The sequence below is a fragment of the Dendropsophus ebraccatus genome, chromosome 11, assembly GCF_027789765.1.
Source record: "Dendropsophus ebraccatus isolate aDenEbr1 chromosome 11, aDenEbr1.pat, whole genome shotgun sequence".
NCBI lineage: Eukaryota > Metazoa > Chordata > Amphibia > Anura > Hylidae > Dendropsophus > Dendropsophus ebraccatus.
Window position 1 is genome coordinate 15,114,636 of NC_091464.1, and position 26,625 is coordinate 15,141,260.

General features: G+C 45.3%; 2 protein-coding genes across 2 annotated transcripts in view; one reads left to right on the forward strand and one right to left on the reverse strand.

Moving 5' to 3' along the window:
• Positions 1–26,625, reverse strand: part of NDP (norrin cystine knot growth factor NDP) — a 66,328-nt gene that overhangs the window by 18,143 nt on the left and 21,560 nt on the right. Inside the window, exon 2 of the mRNA XM_069945517.1 lies at positions 2,813–3,163. Within this exon, the coding sequence (XP_069801618.1) occupies positions 2,813–2,986 (174 nt within the window). The 5' untranslated portion in view covers positions 2,987–3,163. The remainder of the gene's footprint in view (positions 1–2,812; positions 3,164–26,625) is intronic.
• LOC138767370 (uncharacterized) lies at positions 15,249–20,317 on the forward strand. The gene is made up of 2 exons (XM_069944868.1): positions 15,249–16,062; positions 19,671–20,317. The coding sequence occupies exons 1-2, from the start codon at positions 15,249–15,251 to the stop codon at positions 20,315–20,317; spliced, it is 1,461 nt and encodes a 486-aa protein (XP_069800969.1).

Genomic DNA, 26,625 nt, shown 5'->3' on the forward strand with positions numbered 1-26,625 from the left:
TATTACACGAAACGATTATCGTCCGTATTCGACCAATATCGGCCAATAATCGTCTTGTGTAATAGAAGGCAACAATCAGCCAATATGAACGATATCGGCTGATCGTTGCAGTCATTTGTCTTTCAACATATTAAAAAACAATTGACTAATATAGCAACGATCTGCTGCCGTGACTACGAGGAATAGGAGCAGCGGCAGCAGACTGCTGTTATCTGGTATGCACAAAAGGTCACAAAAACCTCCTGCAGCTCCCTGCCCCCCCCCCCTCGCTCTTACCCGCTCGCTGTTGGTGCGTTTAATAGCACCAGCAGCGAGCGTGGAACGAGGAGTAACTGAGTGCTCTTCTGACAGGTCGGCGCTCGCTTGCTCCTAAACATCGGCCTTAAATGTACTAAAATTGTAAACACAAGGAAAAAGTGCTAATCTTTCCTGATCCTAACCCCAACCCTTCCTAGACGGATGACCTAACGCCCTAGCCCTAATGCATGCTGGTAGCACCCTGACAAACTACATAGCAATAGCCAAATAAATGCACAATTTAAAACAAGATAAGCGTAAACTTCACTTGGTCTCCTCATCCCCATGGGGTGTCCCTTGTATTGTCAAATTTCTCAGGAAGAATAATACTCAAAAAAAAGAAAAACAAAAAAAAAGACAAAGGAAAAACAAATTATCAGTAAAAATAAGATCACAAAAACAAGTTAGTCTAAATAAATCACTGTAACTAAGTGGCCTCACAAGAACCTGCAAAACTAAACAGAAGACCCCTCCCTGCTTCATGTGGCTTTATTATAAACAGTCTCCATAGGTGTCTGGACTTTCAACAATAACAAAACTTTCCAGAAGAGTTTTATGTGTAGTGATGCCAACTCATAGCCAACTTTCTCTAATGGAACAGAGAGAACAATAACTGATACGGGTAAAGGGAACACACCATCAGTTTCATGCTCCAAGCAACAGGTAGCATTAAAGTGATACTGTCACCAGTGGTCGTTTCTTCATTGGTGGGCCCCCAGGATCATTTCCTCTGGTGGGCCCCAGATACCCCAGTTTGACACTGACTGTCACCCCCTTTCTGTATGAGGACTTCCCTACACAGCTGTAAAGCTTAAATTCTGCAGTTTTCATAGCTTACTTTAAAGTTAATTTCTTGGTGCTTGGTCCAGTGGAAATAATTTTTATCATTGGTGGTTTGTGTCACCTGGGCCGAGCTATAGGCGCTATAGGCCCTGCCCCTCCATAAAGTAAGGTATGAAGACTGCAGAATTTAGGCTTTACAGCTGTGTAGAGAAAGGGGGAGAGACAGTATCAAATACTGAGCGGCTGCCCCTCTAAAGTGATGGCATGTCAGAAGAGTCATAGTTATAAAGCTGTTTGGGAACAGGGTTACAAATCATCACGTTTGTCCCCATTGGCTTCTCCCCGACTGACTGATCTTGGCTGATAGATCTTTCACTGTATCCAAATAGGGAGATTGATCAATCGATCAATCGCACCCAGCCAGCGTTATTACCATGATACAGCTGAAACCTCACAGTCATTCAGAGTGAATTTTACGTCACTGTGCACAGGGAGCCTCTCATTTTTTCATGCTCCCGACGGTTTGGGCACCATAAAACTTGAGACAGGTTCCCTTTAAAGAAGCACCCCGTTTTTTCCTACATAATAATGCTCACCATCAGTTTTCTAGGAATGTATTTTGTTTCTTTCCAGCTTAGCTGTTTTAATACATATGTCGTATGATCCCAATCCTGATAACCAGTTAAAGGGGTTAACAAGGATTTCCAAAAACAGCCTGACGCTTGTCTCCAGTTTGGGTGGGGTTGTGTAATTTTGTTAAAGTGAATGTACCACCAGGTCCATCATTTTGGTTTTTACATTAACAGACCGGCGCTGGCCTGGGGATGCCAGTGGCGCGGTCCTTTTTTGAACCGCTGGTCTATTCTCGAGCACTTGACCGCCCCAGATTACATGTTCCCAAAGTGTCTATTAAATGAGAAGACTGGGCAGGTACATATTTTTTAAACTTGCTGGGGAGGAAGTAGGTGAAAAAAATAATGTGCACTTACCTGCATTTGCCTGCAGTCCACCGCTCTGGTCCCCAGCCGCTTTATGGTGTAGAGACAGGACTAGGGACGTGACGTATGCGGCTCGATCAATGAGTCAGCAGCAGAGGCAGGACACCGCTACAGCCTCTGACTGGCTCAGCAGGCCTGATACGTCACGTCCCAAATTCCATCTCTACACCAGGGAGCAGCAAGGGACTGGCGGATAGCTGGCTCCAAGGAGGTAAGTGCATGTAATTTTTTTTTTACCCACCCCCTTCCCGGAAAGCTTTAAAAAATTGATCATGAATGCACTTTTTAAGGTGGTCATTATGAGTACTTATTCTAGACTGTTGCCTTTTCGCAACGGGCCTAGAATAGGGCAGTGAGGGTCTCCTGTATGGGAATCGCAGGCCCCATTGTATCTAGAAGCAACAAAAATTAAACCCTTTACTTGTCGTGGTGAGATCGGGACCACGAAACGTAAGGAGTATGCTGCACAGTACTTACCCATTGGCTTCCAGGTGCCAATGGGTCTCCATGGCAGGTGGGGGCCTTCACAGGGCCATGGATGTCTGAGTACCTTGCCGTGTCAACAATACAGTTGGGTACAATGTCTGTCAATGTTATGCACTAGTTTACTAGTGCAGCCAATGTGTATAAAATAAAATGTACCCCCAAAAAAACAAACACTTTTCCCTTTCCATTAATAATTATAATGTATTATATTTCTATAGTTAGTTAAAAGAAAACGAAGATGCCATTACCTTTGCAGTGCATTTGTGCTGAGGATGACTGATAGAGTCTACGTAATGGTGCCGCATACACCGGGCTGGGTCTGATTCTGTGATATAGCTGTTACTCTTTTTAATGTCCGCCTTAGTGAATATCGCCATCAGCGACAGTGCGGTAATCCATGAGATCAGGACATAGTTTCCCATTGTTCTTTAAGGTTTTTTTTGAACACAGCAAAATGAGGACCTTAAAAATGTAGGATCCAAAAACACAAGCTGTGTGTTGCAGGACGACTGATGTCAACTCCTTTCATTATCTTCCTTGGAGCCATTGGACTTGTAGCTTTGGTTGGATAAAGAAGTGATAATCCATTGTTGCATCGGCTGGAAGGATGAATGAAGAAACATCCATTATAACAAATATTATCTATCTATTGTCCCTCTCTCTGATCATCGTATTTTTCTATTTCTTCAACATGCACATATATATTTACGACAGCACAAGTCATAAGTTAAACACATCTACCATACTACATTCTGCAAATTTTCTGTTTTACGCATTTTAGAAGAGTTAAAGGGGTACTCCAAGAGAAAATAATTCTTTTAGATTAACTGGTGCTAGAAAGTGCCAGAGATTTGTAATTTACTTCTATTAAAAAAAAAAAAAAAAAAAATTACATGTCTTCCACTACTTATCAGCTGCTGTATGTCCTATCTATAATATACAGCAGCCAATGAGTACTGGAAGACTTGAGATTTTTTTAATAGGAGTAAATGACAAATCTCTATAACTTTCTGACACCAGTTGATTTGAACGAGTATGAGTACGCCAGTCTTCAATAAAGCCCTGCCCCCTTTTCCCCAGCAGGATTTACTAAGAGGTGGGCGCCTGTAAGTACAGCTGGCTGTCCCTGTACCTGACGCAGACGTTGCCCAAAAATATACACCTGCTCTGAAGCAGGTGAAGATTCTTGCTTGGCTTACATCTGTTTTCAGGTGTAAACCGTAATAAAAGAGGCACAGAAGGAAGAGCTGGCCACGGAAGTGGCAATACAGGGCACAAGGATAGGTAATTCTACTTTCTTTATTATTTTCCCACAGCCCCCTGCCTTCCACCCTTTTCGAATTTCATGGGACGTCTGCTTTAACTTAACACCTTGATGGCGCATTTACACAGAGAGATTTATCTGATTTTCAGATTTTGGAAGCCAAAGCCAGGAATTTGCAAAGAGGAGACATCTCGGTCTTTCCTTTATGACCTGTTCCATGTTTATAGTCTGTTTTTGGCTTTGGCTTCAAAAATCTGTCAGATAAATCTCTCTGTGTAAACGTACCCTTACAAGCATTTGAGTATCTTGCACATGGCCAGGACATATCCTCACTAGAGATGAGCGAACCGGGTTCGGGTTTGAGTCGATCCCAAATGATCGGTATTTGATTAGCTGGTGCTGCTGAACTTGGATAAAGCTCTAAGGTTGTCTGGAAAACATGGATACAGCCAATGACTATATCCATGTTTTCCACATAGCCTTAGGTCTTTATCCAACTTCAGCAGCCACCGCTAATCAAATGCCGAAAGTTCGGGTTCAGATCGACTCGAGCATGCTCCAGGTTCGCTCATCTCTAATCCTCACCAATGATAAAAAGACGACACATCCTAGAGATACGCCATCACTAGATATGACGGAACAACGCTCTGTACTATGGCTATGTCACATAGTGAGAAATACTGAATAGCAAACAAAGGTGCTTAAAACGTAGTTTATGTGACCTTACAGGACTGGACTGTGGAAAACACTCTGCTTAGCACCAAATCCCTTTAATTTCTATTTTTTTTTTATTTGGCGCATATGCTTCTCAAATCCCGTAAACTGTTTTTTATTAACTCTTGGCAAAAATGCAAGCTTGGACTCTGCGAGAACAATATGGGTGTACGTATGAATGAAACAAACACTACCACAAAACACAGGGTCAAAAACATATCCAGCATAAAAACCAGATCGTACATGATCCCTGCCCCTTGGCACTTCCTCACTATTGATGTGTTAAGAAGCCATGCGAAGATTAGAAACACATGAATAGAAAGGATCAGCTTTGCCAAAACTTTAACCCTTTGAGGACCAAGCCCAAAATGACCCAGTGGACCGCGCCAATTTTCATTTCTGCGTTTTCGTTTTTCCCTCCTCCCCTTCTACGAGCTCTAGCACTTTCAGTTTTCCATCTACAAGGCCATGTAAGGCTTGTTATTTTCAGGAATAGTTGTACTTTGTAATGGCGTCTTTCATTCTACCATAACATGTATGACGGAACCCCAAAAATATTATTTATGAAAATATAAATTGGTAAAATTGGAAAAAAGAATGCAATAAGGTAACGTTTGGAGGGTTCCTGTGTCTATGTAATAATAATATTAACAATAATTTTTATTTATATAGCGCTAATAGATTCCGTAACACTTTACAACTCTGGGGGTAGATACGTAGACAAAAATCATACATTACCGAGATCTACATATAATTATCCATACATGAGGAGTGAGGGCCCTGCTCGCATGCATCAGCTTACATACTACTAGGAGGGGGTGCGAGACAAAATGGCAGAGGGGCAAAGTGCTTCATTGTTTTTATGGTCCGGCCATCTTTATAAGGGTGCAGGTAAGGGTGGGTGTCACCAATCAATGCCTGCCTGCTACAGGTCTAAGTGCTTAAATGCTTGGCGTGTATGTATGTGTCTGTGTGTGTGTGTGTTTGTGTGTGTGTGTGCGGTGGTGGGGTTGAGAGTAGCGGGCAAATTAGGTAACCCGGCAAGTCTGCTTGAACAGATGTGTTTTGAGGGCACGTTTGAAGTTTTGGGTATTGGAGGTGAGTCTGACAGTCTTGGGTAATGCATTCCATAGAACTGGTGCAGCTCGGGTAAGGTCCTGGAGGTGCGGATCAAGGTGGATGTTAGACGTAAGTCGTTAGAGGAGCGTAAGGCACGGGTAGGGCGGTAGACAGAGATGAGGGAGGAGATGTATGGAGGTGCAGCACTGTGGAGAGCTTTATGGGTGAGCAGGAGGAGTTTGTATTGTATCCTGTGTTTAATAGGGAGCCAGTGTAGTGACTGGCACAGGGGGAGGCATCAGTATAGCGGCTGGACATGGGGATGAGCCTGGCCGCTGTATTGAGAATGGACTGGAGAGAGGAGAGTTTAGAGGAAGGAAGGCCGATTAGTAAGGAATTGCAGTAGTTAAGACGGGAATGAATCAGAGCGACAATGAGAGTTTTAGCAGATTCGACAGGAAGGAAGGGACGGATTTTAGAGATGTTTTTTAGATGCAGATTACAGGAACGTGAAAGAGATTTAATGTGAGGAGTGAAGGACAGATCCGAGTCAAACATAACCCCAAAGCAGCGGGCTTGTTGTGTAGGGGTTATGGTCGCACCACAGACAGAGATGGAGATGCCAGGTGGGGGGTGTTTAGCAGAGGGAGGGAAGACAAGAAGCTCAGTCTTAGCAAGGTTTAGTTTTAGGAATAGGGAGGACATAGCGTTGGAGACGGTAGACAGACAGTTACTGGTGTTCTGTAGAAGAGCGGGGGTGATATCACGGGAGGAGGTATACAGCTGGGTGATATCACGGGAGGAGGTATACAGCTGGGTGATATCACAGGAGGAGGTATACAGCTGGGTGATATCACGGGAGGAGGTATACAGCTGGGTATCATCAGCATAGAGATGGTACTGAAAACCAAACCTGCTGATGATTTGTCCGATGGGTAAAGTGTAAAGTGAGAAAGGAGAGGGCCCAGGACTGATCCCTGAGGAACCCCGACTGTAAGGGGAAGAGAAGATGAGGAGGAACCAGCAAATGATACGCTAAAGGAGAGGTCAGAGAGATAGGAGGAAAACCAGGAAAGAGCAGAGTCCTTGAGGCTGATAGAGCGGAGCGTGGAGAGGAGGAGCTGGTGGTCTACAGTGTCACATACTACAGATAGATCCAGGAGAATGAGCAGAGAATGGTTACCTTTAGATTTGGTGGTGAGGAGATCATTAGAGACTTTAGTAAGGGCAGTTTCTGTAGAGTGGTGAGGACGGAAACCGGACTGAAGGGGGTCAAGGAGAGAGTTGTCAGAGAGGTAGCGGGTTAGGCGGGAATAGACCAAACGTTCCAAGAGTTTAGAGATAAAAGGGAGATTAGAGACAGGTCGATAGTTGGCAGCACAGGATGGGTCTAGAGAGGGTTTTTTCAGTAATGGAGTGATAACGGAGTGTTTGAAAGTTGAGAGGAAGATGCCAGAGGAGAGGGAGAGGTTGAAGATTTTAGAAAGATAAGTAGTGACAACAGAAGAGAGAGACTGGACAAGGTGTGAGGGAATAGGGTCACTAGGGCAGGTGGTGGGGCGCAGAGGTTATGGGTGTCTGAAGTTTGGGTTTAAGGAGAGAGTTGAGGGTATCAAAGAGGCGTTTTGGGTTATGGGAAAGAGAAGAGATCAGAGTGGTGAAGTAGGATTGCTTAGCATAGTGAAGAGCAGAGTAGTAGCTTCTAAGCACGAACTTATAATGTAGGAGATTGGCTGTTGTCTTAGATTTCCTCCACAGACGTTCAGCACACCTAGAACACCGTCTAAGAAAGCGAGTTCTGGATGTGTGCCAGGGTTGTGGCCGTCTGTGTCGGGCTGTTTGGGGTATAGGGGGTGCAAGTTTGTCCAGGGTGGTTTTGAGGGTGTCGTGGTATTGTTTGGCAGCCAGATTAGGACAGCAGAGGGAAGAGATGGGGGGCAATGATGACTGTACAGTGTCTGAGAATTGGTGGATGTCTATAGCACGTAAGTTCCTATATGTGAGTGAGGTCGGGGTGTCAAGAGGAGGACGAGAATTTGTTATCATTAAGGAGAGGAAGTTGTGGTCTGAGAGGTCAGTGGTAAAGGTAGTGTTTTATTTATAATATGGGATGGGGGTTATTTTAATCTTTATTGGAAGAGGGGCCTTTGGGGTATTTTTAAAAACATTTTCACTTGTTTTTTTCTTTTTTTTTACACATTTTAAGTCCCCCTGGGGGACTTTTTCATGCAATCATTAGATTGCATACACTGATCATTGCTGTGCCATAGGCATAATATTGATCAGTGTTATAGGCGCTCTGCTTATTAAGCTTGTCTGTGGCAAACTCAATCAGCAGAGTGCCGATCGGACCACACGAAGGAAGGTGAGAGACCTCCGGCGGTCCGACACAGCGATTGGGACCCCCGCAGTCACACTGTCCTGATCGGTAAGTGATAGGAGTTGCTGTCACTTACACTTAAACGCCGCAATCGGCGTCTGTCATTAACCCCTCAAACGCTGTGATCGCGGCACGATTGTGGCTTTTAAAGGGTTAATGAAAGGCCACAGCGCGATTGGTGATGATTGTCATTAACGTTGATAATTGCAGCCGGCCCTCACCTGCTATGAAGTGTGCTCCGCTCTGGAGCGTGCCTCATAACACTATGACATACATGTACGTCCAGGGTCGTCTAGTGACAGGCGGCCATGCCGTACATGTATAACATGGGTCGTCTAGGGGTTAAAGCATTGAGATATAAAATGCATAAAAGGTATATATATTGTTGTATACAGGTTCAGTGAAACCCTTGCAGATGACTAGCTGACTAGCTGAAGCCAATACCTTGGTAAGCCCAGTCCCCCCTGCACTACGGCGCATGCACATTAGCGCCAACGGGAGCGCGCAGGCCGCACACATCCAGGGAGCAGGTGCGAGCCTGGGAAGCAGGAGGGCGGGCCGCAATGACCAGCCACGCCAAACAGGGAGGAGGCAGTAGTGGTGAGGTGTGCCGATGTGCGGCACAAACCCCTCACCGATACACCTCTATGACACTTGATACCAAGGTAACGGGATGGATTGGGGACAAACTGTAGCACCAAGGACAAACATCTGCACTACACTGTCAGCACCACGGGAACAGCCCAGGTGCTGACAGATTCCCTTTAAACATGGTGTAAAGTGAAACTGGCTCAGTTGCCCCTAGCAACCAATCAGATTCCACCTTTCATTTTCCAAAGAGTCTGTGAGGAATGAAAAGTGGAATCGGATTGGTTGCTAGGGGCAACTGAGCCAGCATATATATTGGACATTGTAGAGGTGAGGTACTCCAGAGAGGAGATATGTTTGTACTACTGCTTGCTGCTTCTTTCCTCCTGTATTCACTCAGCCGAATATAAAAAAAGATCACATGACCACTGTGTCTAAAGTGAGAACAGAAATACTGACCCTGATTTACTAAGATTGTCTGTTTTTTTTTTTAGAAACTTACACCTGAAAATTTTAGAATGGCTTCACAGAAATCTTGAAATCTTGGGGAAAAAAGACAATAAAAACGCCATGGAGCTCAGAGCTGGCGTAGGTTTCAGTATCATTTCTCCCCATGGAAAAGTGATAAATGCGGCGCACGCCCTCTTGTGCTGTGTAACGCCCCCTCACCGCCCCACTGGCGAAGGTGGCGCAGATCGGCCTGATGTGAAAAAAATATTCGCAAATAGACAATTTGCAAATACTTTTACGCCGACCGGACCCATCTGTGCCTAAAAAAGGCATTTTTGCCTTTTAAATAAATGTCCCCCATGGTGTTCTTTGGGGGTGGGGTTTTCTCCCCTCTCTGGCGTTTTTGAGGCTTTTTTGGCAGTTTTTTTGTTTTGTTTTTTTTTGGGGGGGGGGGGGGGGGGGTTGCAAGCTGTGGCATTTTTTTCTCCCATAGATTTTTATCGGATTGTTCTGGTTGTCTCAAAAATGCCATTACTGTCCCTATGTCTTTTTTTTCTGACAAAAGAAAAAGTTCAGCACACAAAAACGCCTAAACCACTAAAAAGATCATTCGCACATTCACACATCAAGTCACAATTGCCTGAAAAAATACCAGGAAAAAAAATGCAAATGCAGGGGGAAAGTGAATTGGCAGGTTTTTCTGGTGTTTTTTGGGAGGCCTGAAAAACTCCACACAAAAAGGATTTGTGAGGGCACCCTTATGGTGGTTTTCCACAGAACGATTTATCGATAAGGGTCGAATTCGAACGATAATCGTACATGTAAACGACGAGCGAGAAATCATTCATTTTGATCTTTCAACAACTTCTCAAATCGTCGTTGATCGTTCGCAAAAAATTCACAGATCGTTCCATGTAAACAGTCTTTCAACAATTTCACCTAGATAGGCTTCAGCGATTGCAAAACGATTTTTTCGTACGAAGTATCGTTCCGTGTAAACGCTGATCGTTATGAAAAAACATTGTTCATTCTAAATCGTTAATCGTGCGATCGGGCGAATTATCGCTCTGTGTAAAATTACCATCAAGGTGTGTTTAAACAGGCAGATTTTCCATTGCAATTTTTGAAGCCAAAGCCAGGAACAGGCTATAGACAGGGAACAAGTCATAAAGGAAAGACATCGGGTCCTTTTAGACTAATCGTTTTTTACCGCAAACAAGATCATTTATCGTTAACCTGAAATCGTTCCCCATATTACAAAGAACGATGGTCGTCACTACAATTGTTAACTCCATCTGATCCCAGCAAAAGAAGGAACAATTTGGAATTACACAACAATTAGTTAATCAATAACACACAAACGATTTTTCGATCGTTGCCTGAAATTACATGGAACGATTATCGTTTAAATTCAAACGATATAACGATTTCCCGCGCTAAGATTTCTCCTCTTTTCATATCCATTCCTGCCTTTTTTTTCACCAATTACAACCAAACATTTTCTAAAGACATATTCTCCTTTTTTTCCTTTAAATCAACTGGTGTCAGAAAGTTATATATTTTTAGTTTATTTCTATTAAAAATCTCAAGTCTTCCCATACTTATCAGCTGCTGTATGTCGTGCAGGAAGTAATGTATTCTTTCCAGTCAGACACAGAGCTCTCTGCTGCCACCTCTGTCCATGTCAGGAACTTTACAGAGCAGTAGCAAATCTCCATAGAAAACCTGTCCTGCTTTGGACAGTTCCTGACATGGACACAGGTGGCAGCAGAGCGCACCATGTCAGAGTGGAAAGAATACACAACTTCCTGCAGGACATACAGCAGCTGATAAGTACTGGAAGACTGGAGATTTTTAAATAGAAGTAAATTACAAATCTGTATAAGTTTCTGACACCAGTTGATTTGAAAGCACCGGAATACCCCTTTAACTTTGGTGCATAACATGTAAATAAGTATTCACTCACTTAATTCTCTGAGATGAGAAGTTTGTCAAGCCGGTCTTTTGCATTTATGCAGCTTTTGAACAATTTAATAGCATCAGATGTTTTGCTTTGCTGCGAAAGGTGAAGCTGCCATCTATCAATCACTCCATAATCTCCGGCTTTCTATGAGGACAGATCAGATCTATCGTTGCCAGAATACGGACTTGTATTGATTAACTTTAATAAAAATTCAATAGCTGTCTACCAGCTGGAATTTTGGCTTTACACCCTAACCGGGCCACGCTTCAAACACAGCATGCAATAGTCTCTGCTAAATTCATTTACTGTCAGAGCTTATACTTCAGATATGATTTACACAGTTCTAAAAAGTTTTTCTAAAAATTTTTTATAAGAAAGGTAAATTATTCATGGACATTAATAAGTGAATTTAGCCTCCAGTTTTTAATAGGTCTGGTGAAAAGTAAAAAAAAGGATGTAACTGTAAAAGTTGATGTTAAACAGAAGTAGTAAAGAATTTAATGCAATCTCACCTGTGAGGCTATTATTTTTTATGGATCCATATAAAATTTTTATGTGTGGCGGCCCATAATATATAGAGATTTATAAGGTACTCCTGGTGTATATGAATAACACATCCATAGCCTTCCATTCATCCAATGAATGCCAAAAAGGTGTCCTTGGCACTAGATCGGTATACACTGCCAATAGAGATGAGCCAACTGAATTTCCGGAACCAAAAAGTTCAGAACAAGATGGCTGCCAAGATGGAGGCCACGCACCAAAAATTTTTTGTCACCTGTCCATGCTTCCCCCATGTCCTCCTTCAGCACCGCTCTTGTCTCGAGTGTGACACTCCACTTAGCCAATCACTGACCATGGTATTGTCCCATCTCAGTCAGCCAGTGATTGGCTGAGCGGGCTGTCACTCCCAAGACAAGGATTTGGGCAGCTGCAGAGAACACAGTGTAAAGGACACCAGGGGAGTACGGACAGGTAAGTATAGATGAGCAAATTTTTGAGCTGCACCAAAACAGCTAAACACCTGCAATCGTTTATCTGTTTTGGTGATGTTCATTTGAGGTTCAGTTCGATTCTGACAAACCCCAAACCTGACATTAAAGTTTGAAGAACCTGCACTAGCACAAAAAGACAATTTTTTTGGTGCTTGTATTGGTAGAGTGGAATACTTTATGCAGTTTCCTACCATTACTAAACATAAAAACAATTTAAAATCAGTTGTGGAAAAACAAATAGTATTAATCTACGATACATACTCTTAACAATAACTCAACAAACCTCTAAAAAAAAAAAATACTATAAACAATACTACAGTATGTTAAAGCTTTGTTCCCATCTGTGTTATAACATTCGGAGTTCTGTGCTCACCAAGAATTGTGCTGTATGTTACGCTATACTTATGTTAACTGTGACTGAGTTGCCCACAAATTCTCTGAATGGGCCTTAAAGGGAATGTGTCATCAGAAAATGACTGTTTTTATGTTTAACATATTTCTTAAGAATTTTGGTGACTTTTTCTAATTTTCCATTTTTCTATGAATTTTATAAAATAATCCTGATATCTTGCAGTTTTCATTTTCACCAATGGGGTAAAGCTGAGACTTCCTGTTGCTTCTGTTGGGATAAGTGGAGACTGCTGTAAAGTGATCTGCACAGCATTGCAGCGTCATGTGTCTCCAGTAGAGGAGAGAATAGCAGCTCCCTGTGGAATTACCTTTTCAAAGGTCATAGTGCATGCTCAATGATGTTTTACACTCATCTCAGGCGACAGACTCATCCTATTGTCGTCTGTGTCCATGAGTCTTGCTGTAAAGCATGTCGCTAAGTGCTGTTAAGAATGGTCCAGGCAAGATGGCAGCCCCAATAACAATGTACAAAAGGTGAAATTAAAAAAAAAAAAAGTCAGCCTTGTCAGCCTTCAGTTTGGTAAAAACTTGTACATTTCTTTGTTAAGATAAAATTCATTTGCCTTGTTGACCATTTGAGTGGATTTGTATTTGAGGCCATCACCCTTGACATTTAGTAATATTTGTGTTTGTCTTTTCTCCTCTTTTTCTATTTTTTTTTTTTAAATATTTATACTGACATTTGGTACTAATAAAGAATTAATTTAAAAAAGTCAGAAAATAGAAACAGATTAGAATAAAAAAAAACTTTTAGCATCTGACTCTAATAAACCAATGACCAATATAAAAAAGAAAGTTATAAATATACTCTACTATGTTTTTCTCTATAAAACATTTTATATGAATCTGGACACGAATATATTAGTAACTTCATAAGTTACTATTTGTGTTATCTTTTCTTCTAGGATGTAAAAAAGATATCAGTAAAAAAGGGGGAGAAAAAAAACACGTAATACAAATAGAAATCGTAGCAGTATTTTGAGAGTTAGGGCCCTATAACACGGGACGATTATCGTGCGAAAAATAGTTATATTGTTCGAATTTAAACGATAATCGCCCTGTGTAATTGCAGCCAACAATCGAAAAATCATTCGTATGTCATTGATCGTTGATTTAGAGCTGAACTTAAAATTATCGTTAATCGTTCGCTGTAATTCCACGTTCATTCGCTCAAATTCCGCATTTTCACTAATCGTTCAGTGTAATTGCTCATTGTTTATTGTTTAGCTGGGATCAGATGGAGCAAATGATCATAGTAACGATCACAATAACAACCGCAGTAACAACCGTAACTAACGGCCATCGTTCTGTGTTATATGGTGAACGATTTCAGGTTAACAATAAACAATCTAGTTTGCGACCGTTTATCGTTAGTCGTTAATCGTTAAAAATCGCTCCGTGTAATAGGACCCTTAGGCTATGTTCCCACATCGTTTTTTAGGCAAAATAACATCCGTTTTTTTTAAATAATGGAGGCTGTTAGAGATCAACATTAATGGCCGTCATTATCAAAGCCCCTTTTTCCGCCTGAAAAAAGACACTGTAGGAACAAAGCCTAAAACAAGTTTCCTGAAATGCTGTGGCATACCTAGATGAGGAGTTCAGGTTACAAGTTACATTATATATAATAGATGATGTATGTACGATAATAAATCGGAATATTATTACATTGAATATGAGTATTATATATTAGGTTTATATATAATTGTCCCTTTTCCATGGTAATTTCTAGACAGTCTGGTTCTCTGACAGACACAAGATTGATTATGTAGTGCAGAATGTGCCTGAAAAATACAGCTGGCCATACAGTTACATATCGTTACATAGTACGCATGAAAAAAGACACATGTCCGTCAAGTTCAACCAAGGATGGATAAAGGGAAGGGATATGGATAAGTACACATGGAATGGGCATACACACATGTGCAAACACTCGGCTCTGGATAGATGGATGGATGGAAAAAAGGACTGCGGCATTGGCTTCCCCGTGCCAGCGCCGTTCTACCCATGTGATGATCTTGGAGCAAATCACCATGTTCCTCCCCATTATCTGCCCTATAGGTACATAATAGCAGGTTGGATTCCTCTAACATGCTGTTAGATTCCATTATATGGTGAAATTTAAAAAAGTACAACTTATCCCTGAAAAAACAAGCCCCCATTCAACTCTGTTGGCAGAGTATAAATAAAAATGTTACGGATCTCAGAAGGTAAGGAAGAAGGAAACCTTAGCCAAATATTAAAATATGGGGGGGGGGGGAGGGTTAAAGGGGTAGTGCGGCGGTAAAAAATTATTCACAGAATAACACACATTACAAAGTTATACAACTTTGTAATGTATGTTATGTCTGTGAATGGCCCCCTTCCCCGTGTCCCACCACCCCCACCCTTGCACCCGGAAGTGTAGTGCATTATTCATACCTGATCCGTGCCGACACGCGTCCGCCATCTTGTGCCAAACGTCATCTTCGGCCGGCCCGAACACCTTCGATCTTCCCGAGTGCCGGCCGCGTCATCAGCTGCTCAGCCGCGATTGGCTGAGCATAACTGTGGTGGGACACGGGGAAGGGGGCCATTCACAGACATAACATACATTACAAAGGGAGGGCGAAACAGCGTAGCATAGTGGCAGCCCGTACATGACTGGGTGGGCAGTAAGGGGTTAACAGTGCCAAGGGTGGGGGGGAGAGCAGGAGAGAGGTTACCTGGAGTTCAGGGTATAGTGAAATAAGGGGGTTGCTAGGTGAGAGACAATGGGGGTGGTGGGAATAGCGTGGGGAAGGAGGGGGCTAGGTAGGAGTTGGAAGTGAGGAGAAAGAAACTTACCAGTCTTCTGAAGCTACAGGACCTGAGACGGAGCATGGATACTCAGCCTGCAGCAGACTTGTCAGCATTCATGGTGTCCCTGAGGGGCGTAACGGCTCAGCATGGGGCCGCCTGGGTCCAGGCTCAGCTTGCCCAGGTGATTAGGGAAGCGGACGGGGGGTTGCAGTCCCGGGGGGCCCGCCCGTCCGCACGCCGCCGGCGCCCGCCGGAGCGGCTCAGCCCTGGAGTCCCCAGCCGTTCCCGCCGCGTAAGGAGCCCTTCACAGGACCCTCCGGCCCCTCCTGGCAGGCACAGCTCTCCCCTGCACAGGAGCCGGGCTGGGAGGAATCCTGCAGCGCGGCGGGGTTCCGGGCGGCAGGGGGAGGGTCACGTGGCTCCTTCCTCCCCCTCCGTTACGGCATCAGTAACAGGACCTGCGGCGGCTGGCCCCTCTCACAGCAGGAAGCAGGGGGCAGCCCAGCGACGAAGCAGAGCCGGGACCCGGTCCCAGGGGGAGAAATTGCAGCCCAGAGAGGTGAGGAGAAGGCGATCCCGGGCAGCAGCTGATCCGGGGGGGGAGGCGTTCCCCTCCACGTCTCAAGGTGCAGGGCGGAGGGTGGCCGACGGAGTAGTAGTCCCCAGCACGTCATCCGTGGCGGCCAGCCCTCCTGTCGCCGGCGGCTCATCTGGACAGCGAGTTCAGGTGGCTCTGCCCACGCTGGACGTTGCTGGAGAGGATCTGGGAGCCGGGCCATCTTCCTTGGACGACGAATCTGACAGCCTGGAGGACGGAGAGGTTCGTGGTGCAGCGACAGCAGAGGTGCGATCTCGGATAGCGGCTGTTCCGGCGTCCGCTGAGAGTCAGCCTGGTGAGTCTTTTTCTATGTCTGTGCTGTCCCCTGTTTTGTCCCCTGTGTCTTCTGGTGTGGCTGGAGGTGTGAATGTGCGTGTAGGGGATCAGTGGTCGGGGGGCGGGGGACAGTTTGCAGGGATTGGAGAGGCAGTGGCGCAGTTTTTAACTAGCATGCGGGGGTTGATGGTACAAAGCGCGGGCTCGCATGCGACAGTGGCGCCGCCAGCGGCAGCATGGGTGGGTAGCGGTGCTGGGGCGGTGGGACAGGGAACTCTGGTGGCGCAGGCGCCTGCAGCTGTTCAAGCGGCACCTACTGTGGGGCCCGCGGTCAGCGATGCCTCTGTCCGCTTGGATGACTCGGCACGTGGGGAGGTGTATGTATGTTTTGATGGCCCGCTCGGGGCGCATTTGAAACAGGAAGTGCGTGAGAGGATCTGGAAGGATGAATACGTGGAAATATTCTCCCTCCTTCCTCTGGAAAAATTTAACATAGAGAAGGGTAAAGCAGATGAGAGTAAGAAGGAGGAGGAGGAGAAGCGGCGGTATCGACTGATACCCCGCACTTTTACGAATTGGCTTCAAGCATTCGCCATTTTGGCGAGTGTAATTGGAGAGAAGGCTCCTCAGAACTGCTCTGCTTTATTCGGCTATATGGATGCTATAGGGGAGGCTTATCGTGTTTATGGCGGAACTGCTTGGCTGCGGTATGACGAGCAGTTCCGCCAGCGTAAAGCGGTAAGGCCGGCGCTGCGTTGGGATCACAAGGACATAGCATTGTGGATGCGGCTGATGGTGGCATCACGCGCGCCTTCTCAGTCGTTTCGGGCGGGGGCCGGGGGTTCGTCTGGGTCAGCTGGGTCGGCCGGAGCCTCGGCCTCCCAGCGCCCGGGTTGCTGCTGGCAATACAATGAGGGTAACTGCCGGTATGGGTCCAGCTGCAGGTTCAAGCACGAGTGTGGAACCTGTGGGGGGAACCACCCTCAGTCCAGATGCTTCCGGAAATCCAAGGGTCGTCCCGCCGATGCTGGCCAAAAAGGGACAGACGCCGGTGAGCATAGAGGCGATGCTGCCACTGCTAAATGAATACCCTGACCAGAGGGCGGCGCAATTGTTGAGGGATGGGTTTATGTGGGGCTTTCGTATTCCTTTTGCTCCAGACGCACCAATTTTTCGCCCGCAGAATTTGAAGTCCGCCAGAGCGCATCCGTCTATTGTGAGCGAGAAGTTGGGCAAGGAGGTGACTCTTGGACGCATGGCGGGTCCGTTTGCAGACCCGCCGTGGCCGTACTTGCGGGTTTCTCCTTTGGGTCTGGTGCCAAAAAGGGAGCCTAACAAATTTCGTCTAATCCATCATTTGTCTTATCCGGAAGGTGCTTCGGTAAATGATGGAATAGACCCGGAAGCATGTTCGGTATCATATGTCTCATTTGATCGGGCGGTGGAGTGGGTGCGGCGGTGCGGGCCGGGGGCGCTCATGGCAAAAACGGACATTGAGGCCGCATTTCGGCTCCTGACGGTGCACCCTGATAGCTTCCATTTGTTGGGTTGTATGTGGGAAGGACAGTACTATGTGGACTGCTGTTTGCCGATGGGGTGTTCCATTTCCTGTTTTTACTTCGAGGCTTTCAGCACGTTTGTGGAATGGGTGGTGCGCAAGGAGTCGGGGTTGCAGTCGGTTTTGCATTACCTTGACGATTTCTTGTGCGTCGGCCCGGCACGGTCGCCCATTTGTTCTGTCCTGCTGCATACGGTGGAGCAGGTGGCGCGCTGGTTCGGCATTCCTTTGGCCCCGGACAAGACAGAGGGGCCCGCCACTGTCATTTGTTTTTTGGGCATCGAGATTGATTCGGTGTCAATGGAATGCCGGCTGCCACCTGACAAGTTGTGCGAGCTACGAGCGTTGGTACGGGAGTTCCTGGGTTTGCGAAAAGTGCGGTTGCGCCAGCTTCAGTCCCTTTTAGGCAAGCTTAACTTTGCGTGTCGCATCATGCCCATGGGGAGGATTTTTTGCCGGCGCCTAGCCGCTGCCACTGCGGGAATCCGTTCCCCCCTGCATTTCATTCGGCTTACAGGGGGATCATAGAGCAGATTTGTGTGTGTGGAATGAGTTTTTGGCACAATACAATGGGCGTTCGGTTTGGCTGGATGACTGGGTTGAGAATGCGGACATGGAGTTGTTTACGGACGCATCTGGTTCAATTGGCTTTGGTGCATACTTTGGGGGAGAATGGTTTGCAGGCGGCTGGCCTGACGAGTGGCGCAAGAAAGGTTTGGTACGCAACCTGGCGTTGCTAGAGTTGTTTCCCATAGTGGCGGCAGTGGAAGTCTGGGGGCCTCGATTCCGCGGCAAAAAGGTGCGTTTTTGCTGTGACAATCTGGCAGTCGTTCAGGCCATCAATAGCTTGTCGGCATCCTCGCCGCCGGTGGTGACTTTATTGCGCCGGCTTGTTTTGAGGGGGTTGGAACTGAATGCATGGTTGTCTGCATGTCATCTTCCGGGGTGCAGGAACTCCATTGCTGATTCGCTTTCTCGTTTCCAGTGGGACCGTTTTCGGGAACTGGCGCCAGAGGCGGAGCAGCATGGGCTTTCCTGCCCCGATCATCTATGGAGCCTGGTTTGCGGACTGCATTCGGTCTGATGGCAAGGGCGGTTAGCCAGCCTACATGGCGGGGGCGTGAGGAGGTGTGGCGTGAGTGGCAGCAGTTTTGTAGGAGAGTGGGGTCGGATGGGGCGAGTGGTGAATTGATCCCACTGTTGCTGATGTTTGTCGGGGATGCGTTTGGAGCGGGGGCTTCGGCGGCCGGTATCGCCAAGAAGCTCTCCGGCCTTTCGTTTTGGTTTAGAATGATTGGTGTTCAGGATGTGACGAAAGATTTTTTGGTCCGCCAGGCAATGGCGGGGTACAGGAAGGCGAGGGTAGCAAGGGATTTCAGGCGGCCGGTGTCCTTTAGTATCCTGGGGGATCTGGTGAGAGTGTTGGAGACCTTGTGTACGGATGGGTATGAATGGGTGTTGTTTAGGGCTGCTTTCTCGTTGGCATTCTTTGGGGCCTTTAGGATTGGCGAGTTGGTCAGTCGTTCCTGTGTGTCGGGAGATGGATTGCAGGTAAGGGATGTAGAAGTGGGAGAGGGGAGGGGAGTGTGTCCTGCTGGCTTCGTAAGTCGAAGACCGATCAGGCGGGGAGGGGGAAGCATATAAGGCTCTATGCGATAGGGGATTGCGCGGCATGGCCGGTCAAATGCGTATCAGAGTACTTGAAGGTTCGCTCGGGAGGTAGGGAGGGACCCCTCCTGCTACATAGGGATGGTAGAGCCCTCTCTCGTTTCCAATTTGTGGCAGTTTTCCGCAAGGGTCTGGTATGCTTGGGTTTGCCGGCAATGGAGTTTGCCTCTCACTCCTTCCGCATTGGCGCGGCCACGGAGGCGGTTAGATGTGGTTTGTCTGAGAGTGTGGTTCGTCAGATTGGGAGGTGGGAATCTGCTCGCTTCCGGTCGTATGTGCGGATGGACATGATTTGAGGGGAAGGAGGCGGTTTGTTCTGTTGGTGTTCTTTTTCCCTTTGTGTTTTTTTTTCTTGTTTTTTTTTTTCCTTTTGTTTTCTTTGGTTGTTTTTCTCTCCCTAGATGGTGGGTGCCTGACATGGATCCTGGGGCACTCGTACGTTCGCCGGGGGGCGGCACGGGCAGACGTAAGACCCAGCGGTAGACAGCTGGGTTTTCAGAGGAGTGAAGTCCGCATCCGGTGGATCGGTGTCGGGGGCTTATTGTGGAGCGGGGTGTTACCAGAGTTTCATTTCCACGCTAGGCTGGATAGGCCCCCAGACATATTAGTCTTGCACGTCGGGGGCAATGACATCGGGGTGCGTGCTTCCCGGGAATTGATACGGGACATTAAATTCGACATATTGAGGCTGTGGTCCATGTTCCCAGGGGTGGTAATAGTGTGGTCAGAGGTGGTGGCTAGATTTGTGTGGCGCCAGGCCCGGTCGGTGGACAAGCTTAACAGGGCTCGGGGGCGCATTAACAGGGAAGTTTCCCGCTTTGTGGCACGTAATGGTGGCGTAGTTGTTCGCCACAGGGAGTTGGAGGTGCCAGCTTGGGGTTTTATGGATGCTGACGGGATTCACTTGAATGAGGTGGGGACGGACCTTTGGTGTTCAGATTTGCAAGACGGGATTGAAAAGGCCATAAGGGTGTGGAGGGACTCGCAGGCACAAGGTGTCGTCCCTGCTCGCTGTGGCGGAGGGGGGGTCATCGATGGCTCGGACTGAGGGGGTTATCAGGAGGCCCTGTGGAGGAATGGGGAATCCACGTGTCTAGCTGGCAGCTAGTGGGAGTACGGAATGTGGTTACTACTTGGGTGGGATGATATGGTGATGGGCAGTACGTGACAGATTTGTCAACCCTGAGTTGGTGCGTAGCGACTGGGGATCATTATTCTAACTGTACTGCCATTTATGGGCCATCCGTGACCTCCTCGGGATATCAGTGTTATGGTTATGATAATGGGTTGTTATTGAAGTTTATAGGTAATATGTTTATTACAGAGTTGGTATATATATATTTGATATCCCTGTTATTTAATAAATAGGCTGCTGTGGCCATTATTCCAATTCTACATGGTGTTTGGTGTTTTATTTAAAGGGGCTAGAAGGGGGAGGAGGGGAGGTGTGGTTAAGATATTATTCCCTATCCGTAATCTGCAATACCCGGGTCAAGGGAGGGCGAAACAGCGTAGCATAGTGGCAGCCCGTACATGACTGGGTGGGCAGTAAGGGGTTAACAGTGCCAAGGGTGGGGGGGAGAGCAGGAGAGAGGTTACCTGGAGTTCAGGGTATAGTGAAATAAGGGGGTTGCTAGGTGAGAGACAATGGGGGTGGTGGGAATAGCGTGGGGAAGGAGGGGGCTAGGTAGGAGTTGGAAGTGAGGAGAAAGAAACTTACCAGTCTTCTGAAGCTACAGGACCTGAGACGCCCGCCCGCCCTTATTGATACTTGGCCGGTGGGTGGTTGGCCTGGGGTTCGCGATGTAGCACTCGTCGCGGCAGCTGGCGGAGGGGGGGTCATCGATGGCTCGGACTGAGGGGGTTATCAGGAGGCCCTGTGGAGGAATGGGGAATCCACGTGTCTAGCTGGCAGCTAGTGGGAGTACGGAATGTGGTTACTACTTGGGTGGGATGATATGGTGATGGGCAGTACGTGACAGATTTGTCAACCCTGAGTCGGTGCGTAGCGACTGGGGATCATTATTCTAACTGTACTGCCATTTATGGGCCATCCGTGACCTCCTCGGGATATCAGTGTTATGGTTATGATAATGGGTTGTTATTGAAGTTTATAGGTAATATGTTTATTACAGAGTTGGTATATATATATTTGATATCCCTGTTATTTAATAAATAGGCTGCTGTGGCCATTATTCCAATTCTACATGGTGTTTGATGTTTTATTTAAAGGGGCTAGAAGGGGGAGGAGGGGAGGTGTGGTTAAGATATTATTCCCTACCCGTAATCTGCAATACCCGGGTCAAGTTGTATAACTTTGTAATGTGTGTTATTCTGTGAATAATTTTTTACCGCCGCACTACCCCTTTAAGGAACTACTATAACTGAACATTAAATAATACAGTGTGGAATAAGTTGCTTTGTATTTTTATTCACAGGTCATGTGAGCCAGACACAGCATATTGGCTGCTATCCAGCTCTGTTTTATGAAATTATACATATTGTTTTTTTATTAAATGTGTAAATTTATATATTTGACTAAAGATTTCCATTGTATTTATAACATTAAAATATTAAAGTGAACAGTTATTAGACTTTACAGTTATTAAAACTATGGTTGGACATTTGGAAAACTTCTCGATATTACTGTTATATAAAATACTTAATCATTTTTTTATATGTATTTTTTCTCATTTCTGTTTTTTTTTTTTACCCCTTCATGACCAAATGCCATTGATGCTCAGATGTCCAGGTCAAACTAAAGCAATGTTCCTCCTCACCTTCTAAGAGCCATAGCGCTTTTACTCTTCCACTTAAAGGGCTGGTTGGGGTGTCAGTTTTTGTGCCATGATCTCTAGTATTTATTGGCATCATATCGGTGTAAAAAAAAAATTTTGATCGCTTTTTATAATTTTATTTCTGATATATCATTTTAAAATATCTGAAATCCGGTTGCCCCCCCCCCCCCCCCGTTTTTGTTTTGATGTACAAAATTTAATTTATAGAGTTCTGGGTATACAAAGGGGATTGTTGTATCTATATTAACACAATGGAAAGAATATGAAGCAACTGCAAACCTGACAAGAGCTGCCCCCCCCCCCCCTTTAAATAGTTGGGGATTAATTAGTCAAAGTCCAGGCCTTAATTTATTGGAAATGATGTGGTATCCCATCTAATTTGAAGGAGTTGGAGCAGTTATGCCTGGAAGAATATTACAGCATCTAGATTTTTAAGCTCAAACAATATCACAATAATATAGAGGTTGTCCAGTCATTATTGATTATTTAAGGGGCTACCAGGAACATAGCAAACATGTATACTTACCTATCTTGCTCCCCTATTGCTGCCGGTTTCCAGCCCATCCAATGTCTGCGTCCGTCCTCTTCTATAAAGCTTTCGCTACCATACCATGTGGGTAGAAAATGCCCAATCAGCATAGACAGCACAGAGGGATCTATTCTGTCTATGCCAAGTGGACATTTACTATGTGTGCGGCAGGTGAACAGAAGCTTTGATTCAGAGGTGGCCTGGAAACCATCAAACTGGTAGACCTCTATTCCAATAACGGTACAGGTAGAAGAATAGTTTGACAAACATTGAGTTTGCAAAAATCTCAATTTTTTTCAAAATAATTGAAACCGGCAACAATTTATGTTAGGGCCATATTACACTGCTCGATCTACAGGAGGAAGCCATTGCCGTCCTATCAGATCAGCGCTTCGCTGTCTGTGTTATTACATGCACAGACATTGAGCCGGGAGGAACAGGGATGCCGCGGGGAGCTGCAGGAGGCGTTGCCAGGACATCTGGCTGGTCCATAGAAGAGATCAGCGATCTTAGTACATGGGGGGAAGGGCAGCAGACCAAAAAATTGTTGCCCCATATACATAAGAATAGATACGTGTAAAGAGTGGAATAGCTTTATTTACTGGGGTTCATTTAAGGCACCAAAATATCCCTATCCATCAGTATAATGAGCTGTTTAACAAGATCATGCCTTAGTAACAAGGAAACAAAACACAATATAGCTGAAATCCCACATACAATTTCTTCGGGGTTATGGTTTGGATTACTCATCATATATACAGCATGTACAATGTAATTCAGAGCATAATTATCCCATACATATGTAGAGTGTGAAATGATGAGTTGCAGAGGCTGTCCACCTTATAGTCAGAATGCTTTATGGATTTGGGTCTGTTATGATGTCTTGTGCTATAACATGCACATAAAATCTTTGGCACGCCGGCCTAGGTTTGTATCTATGAAAAACATCATAAGATATGAACTGTTTACCCCATTTGTGTAGGTTGTACTGCCCATCCATATAAGAAGTCTTTACATAAAAAAAAAAAATGAAAAAAGTACATTAAATTACTTTTTAATCATTCGCATGGGTACACGCTGCAGAATATTTCAGTCTTAAAGGGGGACCATTAGCAGGTTAGACGAATCTGACCTGCTGATATGTGCACAGAAGACGCCGAGGATGAAGGTATGTCTCTTACCTTCATCCTTGGCACCGATCCAGAGCAGTTAGTAGTTTGCTCCACGGTTTGGTAAGACCATTAAGAGCACTGCCCACCCCTATATCGACGATCCGGTCCCCCGGTTTGGCGCTGTGGGGACGGGCAGTGTTCCTTATGAGTGCTCCAGTGCTCCTGACGGTCTTACCAGACCGTGGAGCAAGCTACTAACTGCACTGGAACGGCACAGAGGATGAAGGTAAGAGACATAGCTTCCTCATCTACATCTCCTGTGCAATAGGGACATAGCAAGCTAGATTCGTCTAATCTGCTGATAGCCCCCCTTTAATGGACGATCAGGCCCATACGCAAGCCATTTAGACTAAAGTTTGTTCAATTTACATGTCACTTGCACATTATTTACCCAATTATAAATCAATGAGAAATTTAGAAATACTATGGGGCAAATATATCACCATGTTTGCGCTCTATATTTGGCTAATAATGAGCTTTTGTGTATAGTGTATTATTTTGCACAAAACATTTACCAAGGCAAATTAGATCAAATTCTATAGTTAACGCCACATTTGCCATTTCTCAGTTTTGGCGCCAGGAGGGGGCATGATTTTAGATTAGCCACCTTTTTTGGCTGATTTACCATGCAAGATTTCTTCATTCTTGCGCAAGAATGCGCTACCCTAGCGTACATTTTTGGACAAGCTTTTTTAGGCAAAAATTGCACAAATAAATTGCACACGAATCATCAAGGCACTTGCGTCTAGTTATAATTTTTGGGCAACAACTGTAATATTTTGCAAAGCCCATAAAAAAGTGCCACCATCTCAAAAAATTGTGCAGATGATACAACCAGTAAAAATGGAAAGGTTGGACACCACTGTGCTGCCAGCAAGGATTCCTAAAAATTTTTCCGTAACGCTTCTTTAAGATGACCAGGAACAGCTGCAAACACGGATGTACTTACATAAAAACCAACCCTCATGATCACACATGGATAGCAGTCAACACAAATGACTAGAAAGCCCTTTAAAGCCGGATAGTCATGCTGGGAAGAACACATCATCATGTCATAATAGACTCATAAATACATATTGTTAGTTTTTGTAAAATCAAAGTAACTGCTAAAAAAAAAACCAAAAACTGTTGTCCCGAAATATTAATGCCAATGAAAATTTCAAGGGATCTCCGGGACCGCCATATCTGCTTTACGTGATTGTAGAAGAGCATAAATGTTGCCTCTGAACAAAATTATAATTTCACAAGTTAAAACAATGTTTATCCATTAAAATAGTTTATTGCCAGAGCAATGTGATGGTCGGAGCCTCCAGAAGCCATACGTGTGTGTTTGAGCTTGTTTCCTTACGACAACATTGTTGCACGTGAAAACCACCCAGCATGTGACTGGGTAATATCTGTGTTATTTTTATATAGCGGACACATGTGAAATCCATTAGTATGGCACCTAAAATGGCAGCCTATCCCTTTTCCCCCTGCTCTTTAGGATCTCTTTAGGGACATGGAAGTCAGCAGAAGTGGGCGGCCGGGGGGGAAGCAGCTGCCTTTTGGTTTTCACGCAGTTCCAGTAAAGGTGAATGAGGCTACATCTGTAACTAACTAGGATGAATTCGAGGAATGTGCGCATTCCAGTCTTACACATGTGTCAAGTTAAATGACAACTACTATGGGATGGAAATCAGTTCCTCAATGACAACTCAATACTAATATAACATATACCTGTGGATACGTATAATGGCTACGGGCTCTTTTGTGCTCTCGATTTCACGCTCCAACTGTTTTCCTTTTGGTTGAAGAGAAGTATACTATCGATTTAATTCAATGTGACATGGAAAAACGAAGGAGCACTAATACACAGATTGGTTTCAGCCTACTGGTACAATATAGTGCAGTATATAAACAGGTCAAGTTATGCAATGGGAAAATAATCACTGACTTCGGTGGGACTGGCCCACTGTCTAAAGTGTGTGGCGGCCTCCCAACTCTCCCCTGACAGATGGTTTTGGAAAGAGAAGGGTCAGGCATGTTGGATTTTACCTCTTCTCTGTCCATAGATAGCCAACGGCTATTGAAAATGCATGGCCACCTCCTAGAGAAAATAAATTTTTGCACATCAAGGAAACATGCGTGAGATTCTTGAAGAGGTTGATTTGAAGAATATGGCTCAAAAGAAGTGTCACATATGTCGGCAGGCTGTGTGTGATATTGCAGATCAGCTATATGCACTTCAGTAATGCTGAGCAGTAAGACCACACACAACTCAGACAGGTGAAGAGATCTTTATTGTATTGTTGAGGATATTTCGCACTGACTCTTTGACATGTAGTCCGAATTTTATTCATGTATTTGCTGCCTTAAACAAAATGGGGGGGGGGGGGGTGATTTATCAAGACCGGCATATGAGTACACCGGTCTTAAATTAGGCCCTGCACACTTTTCCCAGACCGGCTTTCAGCAGGTGTAGATTTGGATCATGATTTAATAATGATAAATTACTTTTCGCTACCGCCCGCCCATTGGGCAAGCAGGGATATGGCAGGCGTAAGCCAGGGAGAAAAGGGGAATCTTGCCTCGGCCTGAGCCTTAGTAAATGTTTCCCTATATATGTATTCTCACTTGATGTCTGCACAGACTCCATCCATTATAAAGAGCGATAAGTGAACCAAACTTCATAAGTCAAGATTCGCTACGAAATTTGCAAAAAGTTCCATTTTGAAGCGTTTGTATGTGCACTTAAAATATGCACGTAGGCCCCGCCCCCTTTCCACAGGCGAATTCGCTAAGAGGTGCAAGACTCTTAATGATTCCGGCCAGCCAGATACCCAAACCTGTGCCCGGCCTGACAAATCTACACCTG

Bases quoted from the DNA above. Each gene is read 5' to 3' on its own strand.
- LOC138767370 (XM_069944868.1), top strand. From the start codon at position 15,249: ATGGATACTCAGCCTGCAGCAGACTTGTCAGCATTCATGGTGTCCCTG. The intron at 16,063-19,670 runs GTGAGTCTTTTT...TTCTCTCCCTAG, and splicing joins GTCCGCTGAGAGTCAGCCTG to ATGGTGGGTGCCTGACATGG.